The sequence below is a fragment of the Stylophora pistillata genome, chromosome 11, assembly GCF_964205215.1.
Source record: "Stylophora pistillata chromosome 11, jaStyPist1.2, whole genome shotgun sequence".
Lineage (NCBI taxonomy): Eukaryota > Metazoa > Cnidaria > Anthozoa > Scleractinia > Pocilloporidae > Stylophora > Stylophora pistillata.
The window spans coordinates 18,428,486-18,452,423 of NC_142529.1; the positions used below are offsets into that span (position 1 = coordinate 18,428,486).

Below are 23,938 nucleotides of genomic sequence, written 5' to 3' on the forward strand. Positions count from 1 at the left end.
TCTGCATATGGTACGGTCAAATCTGTTCGCAATCAGGTTTGGCCCGGAAGGCCTTCAGTGTCCACCGGGTCACGCATTGTCCAAATGGTTATTAGGAATGTCATTTCACCGTTTATTTCTATCCGTGGCGTCCGCTGTAAAATTTGGTATAGGGGGCAACCCCTCCAGTGTACTACTTGTCATAAAGTTGGTCATAAGTCGGCAGAGTGTCCCCTTAGGGGCAAATGCTTCCGATGCCGTCAAGGTGGACATCTAGCTAGGAACTGTCAGACGACCGTGGGTGCTCAACCTGCTGTAGACACATCAGTAGAGATGGACATACCCTCGTCTGTAGCTCAAGAAAATGATGTGACAGCTGAGACAATTGCTCCCGTCCCTAATGACGTTGTTGCTGAGTCTGAAGAGTGCGATTATAACCTTGAGGCCAGCGAGGACCGTTTTCCAACCTGCACATCGGTTGACCAAGTACCATCAGTCAATGTCTCCCGTAAACGCGCTGCTCCCCAGACTTCTCCGGTTTCAAAAGGAACTGTAAAGAAGCCTGCTACAACGGATACAACCCAGTCGATTTCCGTACCAGTCGCTAATAAGATAACCGTGCCGCCCTCCGTTACGTCGGTCATTTCTTCCAAGTCCAGAAGTGAAATTCTCGAATTGCTATCCACACCTCCTGGCCTTTCAGGTGATAGAGTAGACCTCCTACGGTTAACATCACACCTTCAAGTTCCTCCTGGTTCAATTGCCTTTGTTCTCAACCCGCAAAATGGTCCTCCTAGACATGTGCTAAAGTACACTCCGAAGAAATAGTTTAATATTAGTTTAAAAATTTAAAACCTAAAAGTGAAAACTAAAAAGTAGTTTAAGTTATTTAAGTTATCGAGTGTGTGTGTTCAATTTTTGGTGTGAGTGTGTTAATTTTTGTTGAGGTGGGGTTCGATTCCCCAGCGAGTTTGGTGTCTGGTGACCCTCGTTTCTGGTGGACCCCAACCCTAAGGCATTGCACGCAAGCCATGGGTGGGATTAGTCCTGTTGGTCGGCGGGCATTGCACACGCCCTTCATCGGGGGCCCGGCCGTCCACCTTAAACATAAAAAAAAAAAAAACTGCACTGATGAGGCCCAGAAGGCCGAAACAGTACTGTCTGCAGTTATATATATATATATATATTTTTTTTTTCCTTACCACAATATTTACTTCGCTCTACTTCTATGTATTGAGCACTGTTCTACGAAAATCAAGTCACACTTTATATATATACATATATATATATATAATTTATACATTTTAGATTTGTAATTTGTAATTGTAATTCCTATTGCTTGTAATTCTTTTTAACTGGTCATCGATTAATGCCAGTCGATCTATATCTTGACCGACTGACCGGTTTCTTAACAGGATAAATAAAGTTATTATTATTAGATGTAGCAGACGTAGTAGGTGTAGTAGGTTAGTAGGTGTAGTTCCGTGTAGTTCCGTGTAGTAGGTGCAGTTTGGCATAGTTCCGTGACACTTGACTCTGATGATGACTTCCGCACAGGTTGTCGAAACGTCAGTCACTGCCACCGACAACAGTCCTTCTCAGGACTACACTCACCCGGACGATCAGACTACACCTTCACATAGTTCCGTGTAGTAAGTGTAGTTTGGTATAGTAGATGTAGTTTAGTGTAGTTTGGTAAATGTCGGTGTAGTTTGGCGTTAATAGTCTAGTTTGGTTTGGTAGGTGCAGTAAATGTAGTAGATGTAGTAGGTGTAGGTTGGTGTAGTTTGGTGTTGTTTAGTGTAGTAGGTATAGTTAGGTGTAGTGGATGTAGTTTGGTGTAGTAGGTTTGGTCTGGTGTAGTTTTTAGAGTTTGGAGTAGTAGGTGTAATTTGGTGTAGCTACACGGAACTACACCAAACTGCACCTACTACACTAAACTACACCAAACTACACCTACTACGCTATACTTAACCAAGCTACACGGAACTACAACTAATACACCACACCGTGCTCCCACAGTACACTTACTACATCTACTACGTATACACCAAACTACACCAAACTACATTTACCACAAATTAATAAAGGCTGATAGTTTCTAAAGAAACTGTTTGGGGCTGCGTCGGTGGGGGTAACAAAATATTTTGGATATATCAACAAAGTTGAAATGTTAAATTGGCCACCGTAACGAATACAAAAGCTGACGTTTTGAGCGTTAGCCCTTCGTCGGAGCGAATAGAGGAATTGTGGGTTGTGTGTGCTTTTAAAGGCAGAAAATGGAGCTACGTTATTGGTGGGAACATGGCAACGGGAAAAACAAGAATGAATTAGTGGAATGAAAAGCGTTCGTTGATCCCTGGGGGATTTAGACTGCCGGTTTGAAAGATGAGCTTTTGTTCAAGAGTTTTACGGCTTTCCGTGCTACCTAAGTGTAAGGAAAGACCGCAGATTGCCATATGTTGCGTATAATGATTAGGTAAATTAAAAAGTCTAGCGACTGGTTTCGATGTGTCCTTGCCATTCCTTTCCAAGTCTCGAAGGTGTTCTCGGAATCGGTCACCTAGTCTTCTACCTGTTTCGCCGATGTATATCTTTTTGCAATAAGTGCAAGTTATGCAATAGATTGCATTGGCGGAGGTGCACGTGAAGTGATCGGTGATCTTAATGGATCGTTTAGGTCCCGATATTTTATCAGTGTTGTGAATGAAAGGACACGTTTTGCACCGTGCACAGGTCGTGTCCCACAGGGATCAACGAACGCTTTTCATTCCACTAATTTAATGCTTTTGTAATCGTTACAGTGGCCAATTTACCATTTCAACGTTGTTGATATATCCAAATTACATCTACTACACTAAACTATACCAAACTACATCTACTACACTTAACTACGCTACTATACCATACTTAACCAAACTACAACTACAACACGGAAATACAATTGTAAGTTACAAAACGTTTCCCGTGTTCAGTCCGCGCGGGACTGGTAATCTACGTCATGTATTGTTAATATTATGGTATGAACCATGTGCTTGGACCTCCAGAAGTCAAAGTTCGGTTCTAAATGTTTCTTTCTTCTTCCTCACGAATGTTTTCTTTACGTTTCCTGCTAGTCCACAAATCTTGTAAGTATGTTTTCACTGTAGTATTTTCGTTTCGCTTCGTTTTGTTTATGTTTGTTTCCTTTTTTGTACAGTCAAACCGGATCTTCGTAGTTAAAACCTTATTCAACTATTCAAGTCTACAACAACTACTACACCAAACTACACCCACTACACCTACTACATCTACTACATTTATAAAACCTATTAGACCAAACTACACGTACTACAACCACTACGCCAAACTACACCTACTATACTTTCTTCTCGATTGTATTATGGAATAAACGTTGTTGTTGTTGTTTGTTTTTACTTAGATAGTGTAGAACGTTCTTCTTTATTCGTGACGATAATCATGGAAGTATTACCTCCAATGACTTACAATTCATGAAATGATTATATGTCATGTTATATCTAGCACGATCTAATTAAAATATATCTAGATTCAATGATAATTGCTATTTTGAATTTATCACCATGAACAAACCCAATTATGCAAATTCCAATTTCCCTGAAAAATATGTCACTTTACTAACGATGCCTTCGTCGTTGAGTTAATTCAGGACCCAAACATGAATCACAACTCATTGCTAAGAAATAGCCGAACAAAATTTATGTAGAACTGTTCTTCTGTTTGTCTGGTGCAATACGTAAGAGTTGTAGCTTTCAAGTCCTGCAATTTAACTCAAGAAGCTACTGTCGCACTCAGCTAACGCCTCGTACGACTCTTACGCTTCTTTCGTGCTTAGCAACCTCCTAAGTGCATCCATAACTGAATAGTGCACGCTATGGCGTTCACCATTTGTTTTATAACATAACATTGAGACATTGGAAGAACAAAAGTCCTTTTATTGAGCTACATCACAAAAAACAAATGTTCGTGTAGTCTTGCAAGACAAGAGAAAACAAGCGCGCGAAAACTCATTCATGACAACCGAATGCACACCAGAAACTCGATAAAGTTTAATCACGTTTCCTGAAATATCGATCAAAATTCTCTTGATAAGGTCTGTATTCAACAACCGGTGAAAGAGTTCAGCAGAATTATGAACAGACTGGAGAAATTTGACAACCGTCCAAAATCATTTAAAAAATGGACTGAATTTCAGAGGATGAACCGTTAATAACAATTTGCATGTTTTGAATAGTGCATTCGCATAAAATCTGCGTAGGTTTCGATCAAGCTGACCTATTTTCTTCTCTTCAAGCGGAGTTTGAATTTTTTTTTTTTTCTGCACACCAAGCTGAAAATAACAAAAATAAATGGAATATAAATATTTGGTTTGAAATGGAACTTAACTTTTTAATTTATTTTCATCTGTTATCAGAGTGAACGCTTTTAAAATCGCGAAAACAGCAAACTAAATTGAAAATGTAATTTCGTCCACATTGTCTACGCGTTAGCATTTAATTGAGTTTACACAGGAACAATTTCTAAATATTTAATAAGTCCTCAGATATTTATTTTGTTTTCTCTTTTTCGTAAAGCCTATTAATACATTTCAACTAAGCTTAATAACTGTGACTTCTTTCGTCTTTTTTGAGTGTCGCTTACTTACAACCTCTTCAAGTGCGCTTTCGCTTAAACTTGCGAATCTCTTTGCAGGTGGCTCGGGAAAAATGCTCCCAAATAGGTCAAAGAATGGACTGTCTGTTTCATCTTCAGACAACTGTGAAGACAGTGTCGCATTTCTGGTAAAAGGGACGCCGGCCATTACTTTAGAAACAATGTCTGTCAAAATATTTGCTTTGGAAACATTACCACACACTTCAGCGGCATACACCCATGGGCAAATAGTAGATGCTAAATTAACCAATCAGAGCGCGTGCTTTGCTTTAGTTATGTTATAACATGTATTGATCCCCCAATAAAGCACTTGTTCAATCTTTAAAGTAGGGAGTTTGCACTTTGTTAAAGGGGGATCAAGTCCCAGGCTATGCTCTGTAACAGAATTGCTTTCATTCAACACGTGGAAGTGAGTTGACTTTGTAAGTCTCACGGGTGAACCACTGACAAGACTGCTAAGAGACATAAGGGAAATTACCAGGAGCTCAAACTTAGTTCTAATAAGGTAACTATCTTTAGCTGTGCAAAAGAGCTTGGAAAATTATCTCTTGAATTTGTAAAAGTAGGTTCGCACTTAGCACGGGGTTCTTACGCAGTGTTTATTCAGATTCAAATAATACGTCTCTTTATTCGGCGCTAAACTCTTCAATAAATAATAAATAGTTTAGATGAATTAGATTAATGAAGGTAAGATATTGCAAGTATGTTAAACCGTTAAACCTAGAGGAGCCATTGAGTATCTCATTTGTCACCTCAGAGAACGTAATGGATTTCCGTGCGTTTTATATCAAAAGGATTACTGATTGATGTTTACCTTCTCAAACGATATTGCTACAACCGTTTGAGATGTAACTTTTTTTATATTACTGTTGAGCAAGGAAATATTAGATTTTCCATCCAAATTCAATATCATTTTTGAGACCTTAGTGAGCGTGCCGGATTTCCGTGCGTATTATCGTGAATATGATGATTGCCGCGACATTGATATTGCTAGAAGCAACTAAAGTATACCTGTCTTATACAGCATTGCTGACCCAAGAAATATGCCTCAACTATCATGCTACACATGTATGTAGCATATACGATTATTTGATTATTTAACAGGAAGAATTAGAAGAATCTTTTTCACAACCTATTCACTTGAGATAAAGTTTTGAGCTGCTACCCTAGTAATATTTTGTTAAAACAACTTGGCTCCCCTCTCAGGTAAGGTAGAGCTCTATCCTCCCCTTAAAGCTCAGTGGACCTTTTTTAAGGGCAGTCCAATTTTCTCAGTTTCAAACTCGAAAAGGGGAATGGGGAAATGTTTCAACGACTTTGAAGTGGAATTTGGCGTTTTTAGACCATAGCTATAAAATATACTCAGTGATACCACTATTAAATTTGGCCATAGACGATAGTGACGAGAAGAGGCAATTTTGGAATAAATAAAAATCCTCTCATGGTTGAGGGTACAATGAACACACAACGAAGCCTATATTAGCAGTCATCCTGTATTAAGCGGTCAAGGTCGTCATTTTATTGCCTTCCCCTTTGCATCAAACGATCACACAAAGCGGAACTACTCAATCAATTGATATGTTAAATCTTTCAAGTGAACTTTAATCTATTCTTATATTTCGAAACAATGTTAGTTCTATTTTTGAGATCGTTTTTGTACATCAAGTGGTCAGTTATGGCAGAATTTGGCAAACCTACATTTTTGTAAAAAAAAACTTGGAAATTCTGAGCTATGAATATTTCAAATATGAGTTATAAATAAATATCAGTAAAAATAGTTAAATATGAGCTATAAATAATGTAATAACTATACATAGACATACATAGCACAAAAACAATTCTCTTTTTTTTAAGGTGTTCCACATGTTCTTGTTACCAACATCATAGAAAGGGCAAAGAAAAACGTCCAAAAGAAATTGAAAAAGTTTGATGGATTAATTGACTGGCAGTAAAAATATATGCGTGCTGAGATTTCTGAGATTTGAACGTGCTTCACCAAGGATTCCTTGTGTTAATCTCCGTAACTGAGACTAAGCTTCTAATTTAGTTGAAGTATCTGTACGTGTGGTCTGGACTCCGGAGTGCCTGATAACAGAACATAATTAGGATGATGAATATGACATCAAGCTATTTTTAAGTGTAAGGTTCTAACGAATAAAACAGCTATATGGCTCCTGTTTATCAGGGGGAATTTCTCGATGCAAATTGATTTTATTTGCACTTTTCATCCATATTAGTTCACCTGATGAAGGAAAAACTCTCACTAAGGGGCCCAGGATGAATTATGTTATCGCGAAGCTCAACATTCTAAACCGAACAGGAAAATTCATAATTTTACTTTGCTTAATAACTCTGAGGATTAACTGACACTCTCACCATCTAATCTTGGGTCCAATTCTTGACATCGATAACCCATCCCAAATTCTGGCTCCTTACTATATGCTGTCCTCACGAATTTGCCCTTGGAGGGCCAATGATGCAGTATGGAATTACAATGCTATTCAACAACCGGAAAACTCCTCAATTTTTTTTTTTTTTTTTTCGTAGCTCTGTTATCATCTTAAGTGTGTTCTTAGCGATCTATCTTTAATGTAGATTACATCACTATTAAGAATGAGTCTTCTTCCAAAGCTATCAAGTGAAAGATAATTCAGAAGGAAGTAAGCTCATCGAAAACTTTCATATTAAATAACTTTTCTATCGGTACCTAGTATATATGGATTGATCGATTTATGTTTTTATTGCTTGGCCCTCGATTGTGATTCCATTATAATGCGTTTTATACTCCACTTCACCACAATAAGACAACGCTATTACTGATATAACCACGAGATATGTGCTCTCTCTTTAGCAAAGCCAATAATCTAATGAAGAGGATTAAGCTTTCTTTTGAAACTACTCAGAGGGCCATAATATTCTAGAATCAAACTACAAGATCCTCAGATAGCTTACAGTATCTGCTCGATGGGAAATAGATGAAGAAATACTGTTTAACTATAAGTAAAGTGGCATTTGATAATTGGGTGAATTAAATGAATTAGTTAAACAATGGGTGGCCTTGCCCGTACGACGAAAAAAAATTGCTTAACATCTTTGAGTGCATCTTTACGGACTTTTTCAAGCGCGTTAAAAATTATGGTTCTTTATTCAGAAGTAAAATCATAATTTATTTGTTGTAGGAATTTAAAAAGGGTGTACAAGAAAATTATTTATTCCGTTGTTATGGCGGGATATATACATGGTGTTAGTAAGTAACAGAATACGCTGCAATTTTTAAAGTTCAGGGGAAGGAAATGTCACGCTGGTGGAAAATTTTAAAAATAAAAGCTTTGAGATTATTTGAGATCATGAAACGCTTTTAACCAATTTATATTTGTTTATTTTAATTTTTTTTTTTTTCGTGTGGTGTGTTGTTTCATGTTCGTTTTCTTTCTCTTATCATTTCTTTCGCTCTGTTTCAATTTTTTTTTTTTTTTTTTTTTTTTTTTTTTTTTGCGGTTGCGATTAAATCAGACCATCCGTTTCGTTTCCGATTGCCGACCTAATCATATTACTGGCCGAAAATTCCCTCTCATTAGCGGAAAAAAAATTGTAGACTAGTTCAATTTGTGGCTTCACCCTAATAAAAATTGCATTGAACTTTGCCAACTCACTTTTAAGTGGATTAAAATTCAGGCGAGATTGGAAAGCGGGCGCTCTCATTTTGCATTGGAGTGTCATAGTTATTCACACAACTGAGGAAAGGAAAGCAATCGTTTTTAGGCCAGTTACGCATTTGGAATGAAAACACTAAGATATTAAACAGTTGTAAATATTTAACAATAAAAATTACCTTCATTCAATCTTTTTCCTCGGCCTAGTTAAGTGCACTTATCGCAATATCATCCGCCTTCTTGGGTTCATCTTAAACTGACAAGACTGTTATATCACTCCTGCCGATTGTAATAACTTACTGAAACAGAAGGGATATATTTCGACGACAATATCCCTAGATATTTATGCAACAGACGAAAGGAATTCAATAATCTGTACACCGTAGATGCGATACGCAATGACTGCCCTAAAATACCTATAAATAGGAATTAAGCCCGACTACATGGAATCAAGTCTAATTATTCACTAATTATTCAGATTCCGGTGAATGGAAGATTAAAAAATTTTTCACCATAAATCACAAATCCCATGTTTGAGGTCGCAGCCAATAACAAATTCAGCCTCGAGGCTATATCTACGCAGTTCTCACGAACTTGAACGTTCTCGAACGAAGGTTGCCTGACCCTAAAATTTGTTGTTATCCAGTTAAGTATATCGTCTTTCATTGCTGCGGAAGTGAAATGTCTGCTCCAACAAAACATTAGTTTCCCTTTCCAACGTTTAAGAATGGAGAGTAAACCCTCAAATGTATCTCGTGCAACTTTAACCGCGTTTAGAGCATTCCTGAATGTAAGTTACCAAAGGATAGCTAAAACAGTAACCAATATAGTCGGTGGCTCGTCACGATAAAATTAATACGATTAGTATTATATTGTCTCTGGCAAGAACGGAAGTACTTGACTCTGAACATAGCACAGAACATATGTCTTCGCAGCTCTGTCGGGTATAGAAAGCTCTGGGTAGGGTTAAGTTCAATCAGTTTAGACAAAACCTTGCAACCACACATTTTTTGTAGAGTTGCTCAATTTTCGTTTCAGTCGTGATCAAAAATTTTATTTTTTGGCAGTGTCTCTCAGTAACACTGCATACAACACCAAACGAATTACAATGAGAGGCATTCGACAAGAAATAGGTATGTGGAATCTGGCTGTTTGGTTTATAGTTCGCATCTTAAAGAAACTCTCTTCAAAAACTGACGCAATGCTTACATTTGACATTTTCTTATTCAAATATAAGACTTACTGCTCATTCGCGTCATTTAAAGCTCACTAAAGCGCATGAATTTGAAGATGCTGAGAGTTGTTCCAACTCCTAATCCATGAATTTTGTATGCGACTCTTAATCTTGAAAACAGCAAGAACTTTCCAAAGGCCCACTCTGCATTATGAATCGCAAGGAACAGAGGTCGAATTCTAGAAGTTTTGGAATATCTCTCGATGACGGCTTTCAACATAGCAGTCAGGTTGTCTGACGCAGTCGAATTTTTTATGCTCTTAGGGGCCTGTGATGCCCTATAACTGTTTTTTCTTTTCTTTTTTTCGAGCTCGGCACTAATCGATTTTTCTATGATCGTCTTAGAGTCAGCAAATTTGCGGTTTTAAATTCGCTTCCCTAACAAGTATACAACATTTGCATGATTCAACGTCCTTTTGGCCGAATTTCGGCTGATCTAAGGTTACTTGCGTCCATGTTGCTTCTAAGTACGAGTTGATGGCTTCAGCCTTGAAATCGCTACTTTTTTTTTGTAACAGAAACGACGGACCGTGATGTTTGTTTGATGTAGTTGATTTGAGGATTCTCTTCTTTCTTCTTCTTCTTCGTTCTTCTTCTTCGTTCTTCTTCTTCTTCTTCTTCTTCTTCTTCTTCTTCTTCTTCTTCTTCTTCTTCTTCTTCTTCTTCTTCTTCTCAATTCCTCTATGGTTTCTTCTCTCATCTCTCCAAAAGGAGTATTTTACATATCATGTTTCTCAAGCTAATTTGGCTCCAAGTTTTTTCTCGACAAACTTGAATGTTTAGCGAAAGGTAAAACTGCCCCGTTTTTTGTATGTGAATTGTATAAAAAATAAGTTTACTGCGCGCGGTGGAGAAATCATGATTTCCATACAGGAGAAATTCCGATATATCATCAAAATCTATATAATAGCGTAATTTCAATATCCTGCGTGTGTAAAGATCAGTCTTCGAATGTGATGCAGTGTTCGTATAACCGAGGTGCAATTTCGATTTAAAGTAAAAGTCTACTTTGGACATTGAGTAACAACTTTCCTGATTATATTGTGGAGCATTATAGGCAAGTGAAAGTGAGTCCTGTCACCTTTCTTTTGCTTCGACCAAAGTTCAGTTGCTGCAGATCGCCAGTATAAGGAAATGGGTGACAGATTTCTGCCTGTCTTTTAGGCCAAACAAGTGGTCTGAATAATCAAAGTTTCCCCACATTGTTGGCTCAGTAAAGTAGATTCCAATTAATCACCCAACGGAGTAAAGAGTCACTTTCCCGACCGACAACTTATCGCCAAACTAATGTAAGAGGAGAAATTTATCGTCATCGGGTCCTTACTTAGAAGATTGTCAGTTTTACAAGCTCGTTTTAACTTTATTAGTAGCGGTACTTCGTAGCATGCACGGTGGAAAAGTGACGCTGAATTAAAATCGTTCTAATTGCAATCAGTTGGCAGTTTCATTCAGAAGTTATCCTAAAGAAACGTTATGCAAAGACCACTGATCTCTTTCACATCCCATGAAAGTTGTTACGGTTTTGAAGAAAGATGTGATGACCTGAGTGCCACAGCTCTCATGTTTAGTAGCATCATACAGGTAAGTGAAAGGCATGTCACCTACCTTAAGGTTTTATTTCCTCCAAAAAGAATGGCCTTAACAGAAAAAAGAATTGCCACTTACCCTCAACATTTTGGGATGAAAATTTTATTCGCTCTCCCTGGATTTTAGTTACCAAAGCTCATTTATGAAATCCGTTCTAGCAACCATAAGATTGGTTTCTTTCTCTCGCTACCATGCAGCAAAACTATTGGTAATGAGCTGAACGCCTCTCAATTATTTTAAACGTTTAAAACGTCGAAGAAAACATTTTTTTTCATTAAGTTTGTTACTCGTAATTCGCACACTTGAGGCATGAACTTAAGTTCAGGACTTTTTAAACGGGGGTTGTCTTAAGTCACTTCCTTCGCTCAGTTTCACAAAATATACAACGTTTTCATTTCTCGATGACCTGAAACTCGAACGCAGTTTACCGTTTCTTTCGGAAGTATTTTTCTTACAGCATTTAACGTACTTTGGTTTCGAAACCAATTTAGTCAAAATGTAATCAGAAATAAAATTTAGACGAAGATTCCAGAGCATAATTTGCCTGCAAATTTCAAAGTCGTTGACTTTGAAATCTTTCAAAGGCGTTGCGTGTTAACTGAAAAAAAAAAAACAAAAAAAAACAACCAAAAAGCAAGGTACAAATGACGAAGAGATATTTCAAGACAAAATGCTACATTAAAAAAGTACTAAGTATGCTTTTTGGAAGCAAAAAATTCGATTCACCGTTCTTCATCGACGTCTACTAGATTGCTTTGCGTTGTCTTGAAAATTGGGAAAATTGTAAGTTTAAATCAAAGTATTCTGTTGCGCAATACCTAAAAGACAAATCAACGCTTAAAACTTTTATTTTCCAAGCCAAAGAATGGTCTGCAATCGCTATGCCCCACTCAAGTCAGCAAACTGATTCATCTTTCAATTTTAAGCCATTGGTATCGCGTTTGGAAATTTTTGTATTGATCGATCGAGAGCTCTTTTCGTCATTTTTCATTGCTTTCTAAATCGAATGTCTTTCAATAACTTTGTTTTTCATTTAGAGCTCCTGAGTTAAAGATCTTTCTTTTCTCGCAAAATTCGTGACTTCGTTGGACAGGAAATTTGCAATTAATCGCGGAGGAAAGTGTCAGTCTTGAACCCTTTGTTCGCTGACGCCGTAAGCGTACAAGTAAGCTAAGGATCATTATAATTCCTGTTTGCGCGATCGAATTTAATTATTCGAATTACTAGCTCTGTAGTAATGTTTGTTGTCATGAGTACTTGTTATCTTTATTTCGGAAATTGAAGTGGAGATCGATATGTCGATCAATCAATCAGATTAAAAATACAAATTTTGCAAAAATGATCTTTTGCTTTTATACTTGAGTTTTTTTGAGAGTGTTGCAAAATATCTGAAATGACGTCGAAACCGTCTTTACATTCGCTTACTCTCTTAAATATTTCACAATAAGCATTTTATGGGGATATCGTCATGATGCGACATTTTTGATGATATTGATACCATTACTGATGTCTCCTACGATGCGCGCAGGAAGTACCAGACAGAGACAAGAGGATATTCGGAGAAAACATACGAGCACGCACTCCTCTCAAGTAGATAGAGTCCTGTTAGTCTATAAAAGCTTGCCACCACAATTTCTGCAAAGTTTTTTTTTTTTTTTTTTTCTTCGGCTGCGTATGGCTGCATACATACAAAGTACATACGAAGAACAAAACCATCTTCATCTTAGACTGACAAGACTGTTATATCGCTCCTACTCCTTGGAATTACTTACTGAGACAAAAGAGACATATTCGCATTATTCCTAGTTATTCATGGAACGAAAGGAAATCAATAATTTATTCACCCCAGATGTGATACGGATGACTACCCTAAAATACCTATAAATAGGATTTAAGGCAGACTACATGAAACGAAATCTAATTATTTACCGTCTCAGATTCCGGTTAATAAAAGATTAACGACATTTTTACCATTAAATCACAAATCCCATATTTGAAGTCAAGGTCTATTACAAAATCAGCCTCAAGACTATACGCACTTCTCACGAACATGAACCTTCTCGAACGAAGGTTTTCCCTAAAAAAGTATTTCTTATCTCGTCTTTCGTTACTGCGGAAGTGAAATGTCTGCTCCTAAAAAAACATTATTTTCCTTCGCACACGTTTAAGCCGGAATGGAAATTAAACCCCGAAAAACAACATAGAAATTACAATGAGAGGCATTTGACGAGGAATAGGTAGGTAAAATCTGGCTGCTGGCTATATAATTTGTATCTTAAGGAGACTTTCGGTGCTCAGATCTGATATTCCCTTTTTCAAATATAAGACTTCTCGTTCATGTCATTTAAAGCTCATTAATGCACACGAATTTCAAGATGCTTAGGTTTGTACCAACCCATGAATTTTGTATGCGACTCTTAATCTTGCGAACAGCAGGAACTTTCCAAAAACCCACTCTGTATTATCAGTCGTAAAGAAGAGAAGTCGATCTCCAGAAGTTCTAAAATATCTTTCTATGTTGGCTTTCAATATAGAACGGTCAGTTGTTTGACGCAGTGGAATTTTTACGCTCCTATGGGCCTGTAATGCCCTATAACTTCCTTTCCTTCCGATTTCGGCACAAATCGATTTTTCGACTCGATCGTTCAATCATTTGATTGGAAAGATTGACTAAGAGTGAGAAAATTTCAGTTTTAAATTCGCTTCCCTGACAAGTATTGAACATTTGGCTAATTCGACGTCCTTCGGCCGACTTTCCTCTGGTGTAAGTTTTAAGTGCTATCCAGTCTTTTTTTTTATTTTTCCTTTTTCCTGTTTTTTTTTTTTTTTAGATCAAAGGTTACTTGCATTCATATTGCTTCTAAATACAAGTTGATGGCTAGGGTCTTGAAATCAATGGTCTGCTTTGCAACAGGAACGGTGAAGCATGATGTTTGTGTGATGCAGTTGATTTGAGGACTCTCTTTCGTAATTTTGCAAAATAAACCAGCTTCAGATGTTTTCTCCTTTTTCTTCTTCTTCTTCTTCTTTTTCTTCTTCTTCTTCTTCTTCTTCTTCTTCTTCTTCTTCTTCTTCTTCTTCTTTTTCTTCTCCTTCTTCTTCTTCTTCTCACTATTGCTCTTTGTCCACTTGAATGTTTAACGAAAGGTACAACTGCCGCCTTTTTTGTACGCGAATTGTATAAATAGTACGTTTACTGCACGCGATGGAGAAATCATGATTTCGGTACGGAGAAATTCTGATATATCATCAAAATCTATATAATAGCGTAAACTCAATTTCCCTCGGGTATAAAGATCATTGTCTTCTCAATTAGAGGCAGTGTTCGTATAACCGGGGTGCAATTTCGATTTACACAGTAAAAGTCCACTTTGGTCATTGAGTAACAACATTGACTTACATTCGTGATTATATTGTGGAGCATTAAAGACGAGTGACAGCAAGTTCTGCGAAATTTCTCTTGGTTTAACCAAAGTTCAGTTGCCGCAGATCGGCAGTATAAAGAAATGGGTGACAGATTTCTGCCTTTCTATTAGGGCCAAACAAGTGGTTCGAATGATTGAAGCTTCCCCACATCGTTGGCTCATCAGTCAAGTAGTTTGCAATTAATCGCCCGACGGAGTAAAGAGTCACTTTCCCGACCGATAACTTATTGCCAAACTAATGTAAGAGGCGACATTTGTCTTCACCGGGTCCTGACTTAAAAGATCGTCAATTTTACAAGCTCGTTTTGACTTTATCAGTATCGGTATTTCGTAGCGTGAACGGCGAAGAAATTACGCTGAATTAAAATCGTTGTAGTTGCAATCAGTTGGCAGTTTGATTCAGAAGTCACCCTAAAGAAATGTTAAGCAAAGACAACTTTTCTCTCTCGCATCCCATGAAAGTTGAATCGGTTTTGAAAGAAGATATGACGACCTAAGGGCTACAGCTCTCATATCTAGTAGCATCATACAGATAAGTGATATTGAAAGACATTTCACCTACCTAAGGGTTTGTGTCCTCGAAAACGTATAGCCACAACAGAAAAAAAAAGGCCAGTTACCCTCCATTTATGAAATCCGTTCTAGCAGCCATAACATTTTTTTCCATCTCTCGCTACCACGCAGCAAAACTATTGGTAAGGAGTTGAACGCCTCCCAATGATTTGAAACATTTAAATCACTTTCTTCGCACGGTTTGGCAAAATATACAATGTTTTCGTTTGTCGGTGAGCTGGAACTCGAACGGTTTACCGTTTCTTTCGGAAGTATTTTCCTTACAGCATTTAACGTCTTTTGGTTTCGAAATAATGAGCCGTTAGATTTCAAAATCGTTGACTGTGGAATATTTTAAAGGTGTTGCGTGGTAATAAAAAAAAAATCACAACAAAAAGCAAGGTATAAATGGTGAAGAAATATGTCAACACAATATGCTACATTCAAAAAAATACCAAATATGTTATTTACAAGCCAAAAAGTCGATTCACCGTGCTTGATCGATGTCTACTAGATTGCTTTGTGTTCTCTTGAAAATTGGGAAAGTTGTAAGTTTAAATCAAAGTATTTTGAACAACAACAAACATATGAAACATATGAGTGAACTGCGGTTATGAGACGTATATAAGAACGATCCTTCGCAGTAAAGCACTATTTGAGCAATAGTGGAAATCAGACCTGAAAAAAATTTCAGGCCTGTACGGGATTCGAACCACTGACCTCTGCGATACTAGTGCAGCGCTCTACCAATTGAGCTAACAAGCCAACTGGGAGCAGTCCATCAAATTAATTCGATATAAACCCGTAGATGATAAATCGAACAACAACAAACATATGAAACATATGAGTGAACTGCGGTTATGAGACGTATATAAGAACGATCCTTCGCAGTAAAGCACTATTCAAATTAATTCGATATAAACCCGTAGATGATAAATCGAACAACAACAAACATATGAAACATATGAGTGAACTGCGGTTATGAGACGTATATAAGAACGATCCTTCGCAGTAAAGCACTATTCAAATTAATTCGATATAAACCCGTAGATGATAAATCGAACAACAACAAACATATGAAACATATGAGTGAACTGCGGTTATGAGACGTATATAAGAACGATCCTTCGCAGTAAAGCACTATTCAAATTAATTCGATATAAACCCGTAGATGATAAATCGAACAACAACAAACATATGAAACATATGAGTGAACTGCGGTTATGAGACGTATATAAGAACGATCCTTCGCAGTAAAGCACTAGTGCTTTACTGCGAAGGATCGTTCTTATATACGTCTATATATAAAGCACTAGTGCTTTACTGCGAAGGATCGTTCTTATATACGTCTCATAACCGCAGTTCACTCATATGTTTCATATGTTTGTTGTTGTTCGATTTATCATCTACGGGTTTATATCGAATTAATTTGATGGCCTGCTCCCAGTTGGCTTGTTAGCTCAATTGGTAGAGCGCTGCACTAGTATCGCAGAGGTCAGTGGTTCGAATCCCGTACAGGCCTGAAATTTTTTTCAGGTCTGATTTCCACTATTGCTCAAATAGTGCTTTTAATTACTGCGAAGGATCGTTCTTATATACGTCAAAGTATTTTGTTGCACAATACCTAAAAGACAAATCAACGTTTAAAAATTATATTTACCGGGCCAAAGAATGGTCTCCAATCGTCAAGCCCCACTCAAGTCAGCGAACCGCTTCATGTCTCACTTTAAACCATTGGTATTGCGTTTGGAAATTTTAGTATTGATAAATCAAGAGCTCTTTTCGTCGTTTTTCATTACTTTCTAAATCGAATATATTTCCATAACTTTGTTTTTCATTTAGAGCCCCTAAGTTAAAGATATGTTTTTTTTCCTCGCAAAATTCGTAGCCAAGCTGGACAGAGACTTTGCAATAAATCGCGTAGGAAAGTGTCAGTCTCGAACCCCTTGCTGGCTGACGCTGTAAGCGTGCAAGTTAGGATTATGACGCATGCTCGCGCAATCAAATTTAATCATGCGACTTACTAGCTCTGTCATGAGTACTCGTTATATCTTTATGTCGGAAATTTAAGTAGTGATGGATATATCGATAAATCGATCGGATTGATTCATTAATTGACTGATGATGTCACTGTCTTCTAACTGCCACTGCAGTCCATTTGATTTTATACACTGCTGCGCCGTGATACGATTCTGGTATGACGTACATCAAATATAAAAATCAAATGGTTAGGAGTGACGTTTCTTTAGAAAAACTATTCCACGGACATCCCTCTGGAATAAAACGTGAGTGCCTCATCCGTTAAAGGCACCTCTCTAGAATCAAACTTGGGTACCTTGTCCGTTTAAAGGCGCAAAGGTCAAGACAAGTAATCAAGTTGGAAAACATTCGCTCTTTTTTCATAATTGTGCAAGCTAATTGAATCGGGTTAGATAATCACCCGCGGCGGCCGTGCTTTCACGTCGCCGGATAAAAAACTGATAGTTCGTTATAGCGATCGGAGAGGAGCACGCGCGCAAGTAAGTCAATTCATCAATTTTTAGTTATGGTATGAAGCAGAGATTTTTTCCTCGAATGGCTTGCTATAATTTTAAAAAGCTTCTGAGAACGCAAAACACATATGGCCTTTCTGAGAAGGAGTTAATTACCAATAATGTTATCAATAGAGGACTCATTCTGTGTTTATATAGCCTCACGTACCTTAAGACTAGAAGGGTTGGAAGACTTTGATAAGGTTATGCGAACCCGAGACGCAGTTCCCTTGAATTCCCTCGACTAGGTCTTCCAGCTGACGATCATCGAGCCAAGCAAAGTGCTGAAGTTCTTTTTTTTCTTTTGCTATTGTTCCCTCGGGCTCAGATGGGTTGAGATAGCCAAACTCAAAATCAAAATTTGCACAAAATTCTCTTTTGCTTTCGCATTTGTATGTGAAATCTTTTTGCGAGTGTTGCGAAAGATCTGACATGACATCAAAACGGTCTTAACATTTATGTAATCTCTTAGATATTTTACAATAGCATTTCAAGAGGATATCGGCATTGTCATTCTCGGTAATATTTATACCATTACTGGGGTCTCCGATGATGCAGGAGTTTAGGGTCACTAGCCAGAGACAAGAGAGTATTCGCAGAAAACATACGAGCACGCATCCTCATTGTCAGATAGATGGCGTCCTGTTAGTCTATAAAAAGCTTGCCATCTCAATTTCTGCAGAGTTTGTCATTTTCTTTTCGGTTGTGTATGGCTGCATACATTCAACGAATTATACCTAAATAAGATAACAGTGAGTTTTAATCGATAAGGAAAAGGTATGTGACATAAGGCTTTTTGCTGTACAATTTGCTGTGTCTATGAACTTCCGTAAGCACTGCGCTTCACCAAATTCTTGATTTTTAATTATAGGGCTTTTTACGGAACATAATGTCATTTAATGCGAGAGCTTTTCAACATTAAGAGGCAAACAGATGTAAGAAATGTGTTATACCATGAGGATCTACAAGCAAGACTTAATTTTTCATAATTCAAGACCTCTTGAAAAGCGTTTTCTGTATCATCAATTGGCAATCGACCGAGGTTGAACTCTTGACATTTCGTAATGGTTTTCGATGCTGGTTTGGATAAAGCACATTCTGCTTATCTAGGAAAGTCGAACCTTAACGCAAGTGATTTCCTATAACCTCGTTTTCTACTGTGTTCTGTACAATTCGACTTCCGAGTCCCAAAATCGGCTTTTTTAATCGTTTGATTCAAGTGAGCTAGCCTGCTTTGTAGGCACAATTTTTGCCGTTCAGCGTTCAGCAGTTTCTTTTTGCTTCTACCATCGCACGGTGGCGTAATTCAAACATGGCCGGTTGAATAACGTAACATTAATTAACTCGCTCGAATAAGGCGCCTGCAGTGCACGCCAGAAGTGAGCCTATGTCAGTTTTATTTGTAGTTCGCTTTTGCATTGGGAGTGGCAAGTCAATGTCGGGTCAGTGGCAAGCTAAATTAACTTATATAGTCAGCTTTTTTAAAATGGCTCCACTAACAAGTATCATGGGAGTATAGTGCTGTTCTATCGTCCTTTTTGCCGAATTTCTTAATGTGTTAAAACAAATTAAATGCCATGTTTTAGCCCTTTCCAGTCCTCTTTCATTTTGAAGGATATACTTGCATTTATGAATGTTGCTACAAAATAGATGATGGCTATGGCCCTGAAATCCTCGTTTTGTAACCTGGAGGGTTTTGGTGCAGTTGGATTTAAGGAATTACTTCTGCATTTTTGCTAAAGAAACGGGCTTCGAACTCCTTCCTTTTTTTCCTCTCAATTGCGCTTTCTGCTCCCCTTTTCATCTCTCCAACGGAGAACTACACTCATTCTGTTTCACTATCTGATGTGGCTCAAAGTACTATGCAGTACAGGGGACGGTAAAATCCGCACTAAAGATTAGTTCCCTCTTTGCCACTGGGCTTGATAATCTACCATCCTTCATTCTTCTTCCCTCTCTCTTCTCAGGCGCATCATTATATAGTTCTAAGAAAGCGTCTACGTTTCCAAGAAATAAACAATCGGAGTGACCTTCTCGGTCGAGCGAAATGAGTATATGACCTTGATTCGAGCGATAGGCATTTATAAAGATTTCAGATGCTAGAACCATGCAAAGTGCTCAAAAGCCTGTGTTTCAGAAACATATAGGCGGAGCGAGAAACATCTCTCGCATATACCCAGAAGGAGTCCTGGTCTATAATTTATATATTTATATTAAGTACATATTCATTTTCCTATACCCATATATTCATATACCCACATCTCCATTCATTTACCCTCATATTTATTTATCTATGTTCATTTACGCTTATTTATGTTCACATACTTCCTTCTACCATCCTATACTTCTACTCACATCCACCTTCATTTATATTAAATAAATTTACTTTCATCTACATTCATTCGCGTCCGTTTACCTTCATTTACCTTCATCTACATTCATCTACCTTGAAGTTCATTTACGTTAATTAATTTGCCTTCATTAACCTTCAGTCATCCTCATCTTCCCTCATATGTCTTCAGCTACTTTTATCTACTTTATTATATGGATACTGATGAAATACCAGGATTTATCCTTTTACTAAAAAATCATATCTTCACCGCGCGGAGTGAAGATATTATTTTTATCTTTCACGTGTGAGGATATTGGTGTGGCCATGGTTACCAACATAATTACCCAGTTGCTGTTTCGAAAATGAAAAAAAAGCTGTGTTTTGTGTGGATATTTCATCAGTATCTATACAATAAACAGAACATTACATGGCTGCTCACTCGTGAGAGATACTTTCAGCACTCGACTATTAAATTTCTTATCCCGCGCGGCAATGTAATATCCTCTATTTACTTACCTTGATTTACCCTTCAGATACCGTTAATGAAATACATTTACCTTTGTCTACAGTCATCTTCCCTTCTACCTTAATCTACCCTCGTCTACCTTAATTTTCGCCATCTACCTTGATTCGCCATTTTTCTGAAATTCATTTCCCATCCCCTACCTTCAAAGACCGTCATTTACCCTCTTCTATCTTCATCCACCCTTATCTACGTTCATTGTCCTTTATCCTCTTTCAGTTATCTCCATTTTCATCTTCATTCATCTGCTATCCTCTACCTAGCTACATCCACCTTCATCTGCCATCATTACTACTCCTAGATCAACTCCAGGGAGTAACTTTCACCGTCTAATCAGATTTCTTTTCCTTTAGGTTCTGTTATGCTATTTCTTGCACTTCATGTGACTTTTCAAATAAAACCATCAACGCGTGCAGCCCCAATAGATTGCACAAAGAACACTGCAGTCTGCTTGGAAGAAATAATCAAGAAAATCACTCAAGTTCGATATGAGGTTAACATTCTCATGGGGAACAAAAAATTGGCGAGTTGTAAGTAAGATTCTTTAAGGTCATGTGGGTTTATACTTTTATTACCGTTTATTCATTTAAATTGTTATTATTTTTTTTTTTTTTGTTTAGCTAAGAACTGTGCTGAGCTGTACAAATCCGGCCGAAGAGTCAGCGGCGTTTACACAATCGATCCAGATGGTTCAGGTGCCTTTAATGTATATTGTGACCAAACAACAGCCGGTGGGGGGTGGGCAGTGTTTCAGAAGAGATTAGATGGCTCCGTTGATTTTAACCGCACTTGGAATGACTACAAACATGGCTTTGGTAACTTGGTCGGTGAATTTTGGCTTGGCCTGGACAAGATAAACCGCCTGACGCGAAACAAGACATATAACAAGCTTCGAGTAGATCTGGGAGTAGTTACTGGTAAAACTGTTCACGCTGAGTATGACTGGTTCGGGATTGGGACCGAGATGGCAGAGTACCGGCTGTACATTAGCAATATTACAGGTAATTAAACCGTTTTTTTTTTTTTTTTACCATCGATCGTGCGATTTACATATCATGTATTACTTCCCTTATACCGTCTAGGAGCCCCTCCCCCTCCAACCCTAGCCACCCTTACCCCCACCTAACCAGCAAACAATGTTTTTTTTCCTTACGTGTCACTGTTTAACTATGTTTTGCTGTCAATTCTGCCCATCCACAGTTGAGCCCACGCTCCTCAGCGGACGGCTTCCATCCGAGGCTGTAGGCGACTAAACAGTTGTTGAACTCGGCTCCTGCAAAATACCATAATTTGACTAGTTACCCTACTTGCGAGCTTTTATCAAAATGTCGATTTTTTTTCCTACCTCGTGAAATAAAACTTAATCAATTGTAAGCATTGCCCATAAGGCCTTCGAACTTGTTTTTGTTAATAAGCATCCTTATTATAATAAGCACTCCTACTGTATAGGCACCTTCATTGCAGAAAGTGCCCTATTCCAAGAATAGCCCCTCTTCTGTTTCAATAATAGCACTGGTACTGTTAGAGTACAAGTACATCGAGATCAGCCTTGATCCATCTTCCACTAATTAATCATTCAAAGCCTTACGACAAAAAGTGTTCTTCCTCTCAGTCTCTCAACTGTTATGTCGCCGAAGGTGCACTGTTCCTTCAATCGAAGGATTCCGTCTTAAAATTTTTGCGATCGTTGCTTGGCTAATCTTTCTAGCAAGGAATGTTCCAGGGACAATAAGTCCGTTTTGCAGTCTTTTTTCATTATTTACGAATAAACATCTAAACATCAAAGCCCTTTTTTTGCTTTTTTTATTTTATTATTACAGTTCTGCTGTTTCTGTTTGTTTGCTTGTTTGTTTTACGTCAGAAATTAATCTTTAGGTTCCAAGGCACTATCTCGATCTTGGAATCATGCTACTTCCTTACTTTTCTTTTTCTTTTTTTGGAACAGATGCGACTAATTCTTCTGATCCCCTCGGTTATCACAGAGATTTCGTTTTTGGTACCTTGGATAGAAATCCTGCAGATTGCGATCAAAAAAGAAGCGGAGGCTGGTGGTATGGTAACAGTACTTGTACTTTGTTGTCAAATCTCAACGCTATTTATCTGCGTTGTGGAAATGAGATCGGGCCAAAGATCCACTGGGGATATCTAGTTGGAAACAGCGCCAAGGATAGCGCTCCCACATCAACTCAAATGAAAATTAGACCAGTGGACTTTTTCTAAAACTTTCCGAGGAATAAGTGAACGCCCCATAAACGAATAATGATTCTCGTGTGTTCTAATTGGACGCCTCCGGAGATGATCAGTTATGTAAGATTCGCCTCTACAATGCTTTTGCAATGATTGTGATTAGCTGATTAGATAACGTGGCCTTCATTTGATCGAATTTGAATGAATTCCGCCGGGGAAACACCATCGTTAAGTGCTTCGCTCGCATCCTGACATCAAGAGCAATAATTTGCATATATATATTGTGACGTTGATCCTATTTGACGTCCTATCCATTGTTTTGGTGTATAATACTTTATGAACCATGGTTTAAAACTGCTACAATTCAAAAATTAGTTCGCTAGCCGTTGAAATTAAACCAAAATATCCTTTATTTCAGTTTTATTATATCTTAGTGATTTATGCGTGTGTTTAAAATCTACAATGATAAAATTTACATCTGCCCAATTGATGCTGTTTCAAAACACAGAGGAGCACTTTCTACGGAAAACATTTTGCAATATGCTGATAAGAAAAATGACGACATCTAGACTTAAACATAGTCTTTTTGCGCTTGCTAAAGTCTACATGGCTAAAATCTACATATGCCCAGTCGATGCTATTTTGAAACATTAAGAAGTAGCTTGCACGACGAGGAAAAAAACGTTTACCTTTTTTCAACTTCTTTAAATTCCAGAGGTAAAGATTTTTACAATTTGCTGATAAGTAAAAATAATGAATAATCTTAGTCATCAAATGTGATTTTAGAGAATCATTACATCAAAGTTAATTTAGAGGGATTCTTTCTTACAAATGAAAGTTATAAGCTACTAGCTGGATGTTATACATGTTTCTTTTTATTATTTGTACATTTGTCACCTTTTCTTATGATATTTAAAATTATACCGCCTCAAAGCTATCAAGATCAATCAAGCGATTTACGATTTTATCAAAGAATGTAAAGTAAGTATGAGTTTTTCAGACTGTTATTTAATATATTTGTAGCCACGTCAATAGCCTGCGATACTGTTACCACGGCAACCCACTAGATTGCAAACCTCCTTCACTTAAGTATTTCCACGCCTTCACTGGTCTTTCTATTCAATATTTGCCAGTAAAGAATTGCCACGTTAAGAATTCCATTCCTTTTTCTCAGTTTCTAAGACTCCGCCGTTTATGTAGTGATGACTCTGATTTCCACCACAAATCACAGTCAATGTGCCAGTTTTTCGATAATCGTGGGTAC

At 37.6% G+C, this 23,938-nt stretch overlaps 1 protein-coding gene across 1 annotated transcript; it reads left to right on the forward strand.

The window, feature by feature from the left end:
- The first annotated feature begins 9,254 nt into the window (after window positions 1-9,254).
- Window positions 9,255-23,857, forward strand: LOC111340440 (angiopoietin-related protein 7). Its single transcript, XM_022947290.2, has 4 exons — window positions 9,255-9,436; window positions 20,841-21,017; window positions 21,108-21,488; window positions 22,433-23,857. Exons 1-4 carry the CDS (start codon window positions 9,412-9,414, stop codon window positions 22,705-22,707), a joined length of 858 nt encoding a protein of 285 aa, XP_022803025.1. The 5' UTR covers window positions 9,255-9,411; the 3' UTR covers window positions 22,708-23,857.
- Window positions 23,858-23,938: the final 81 nt, after the last annotated feature.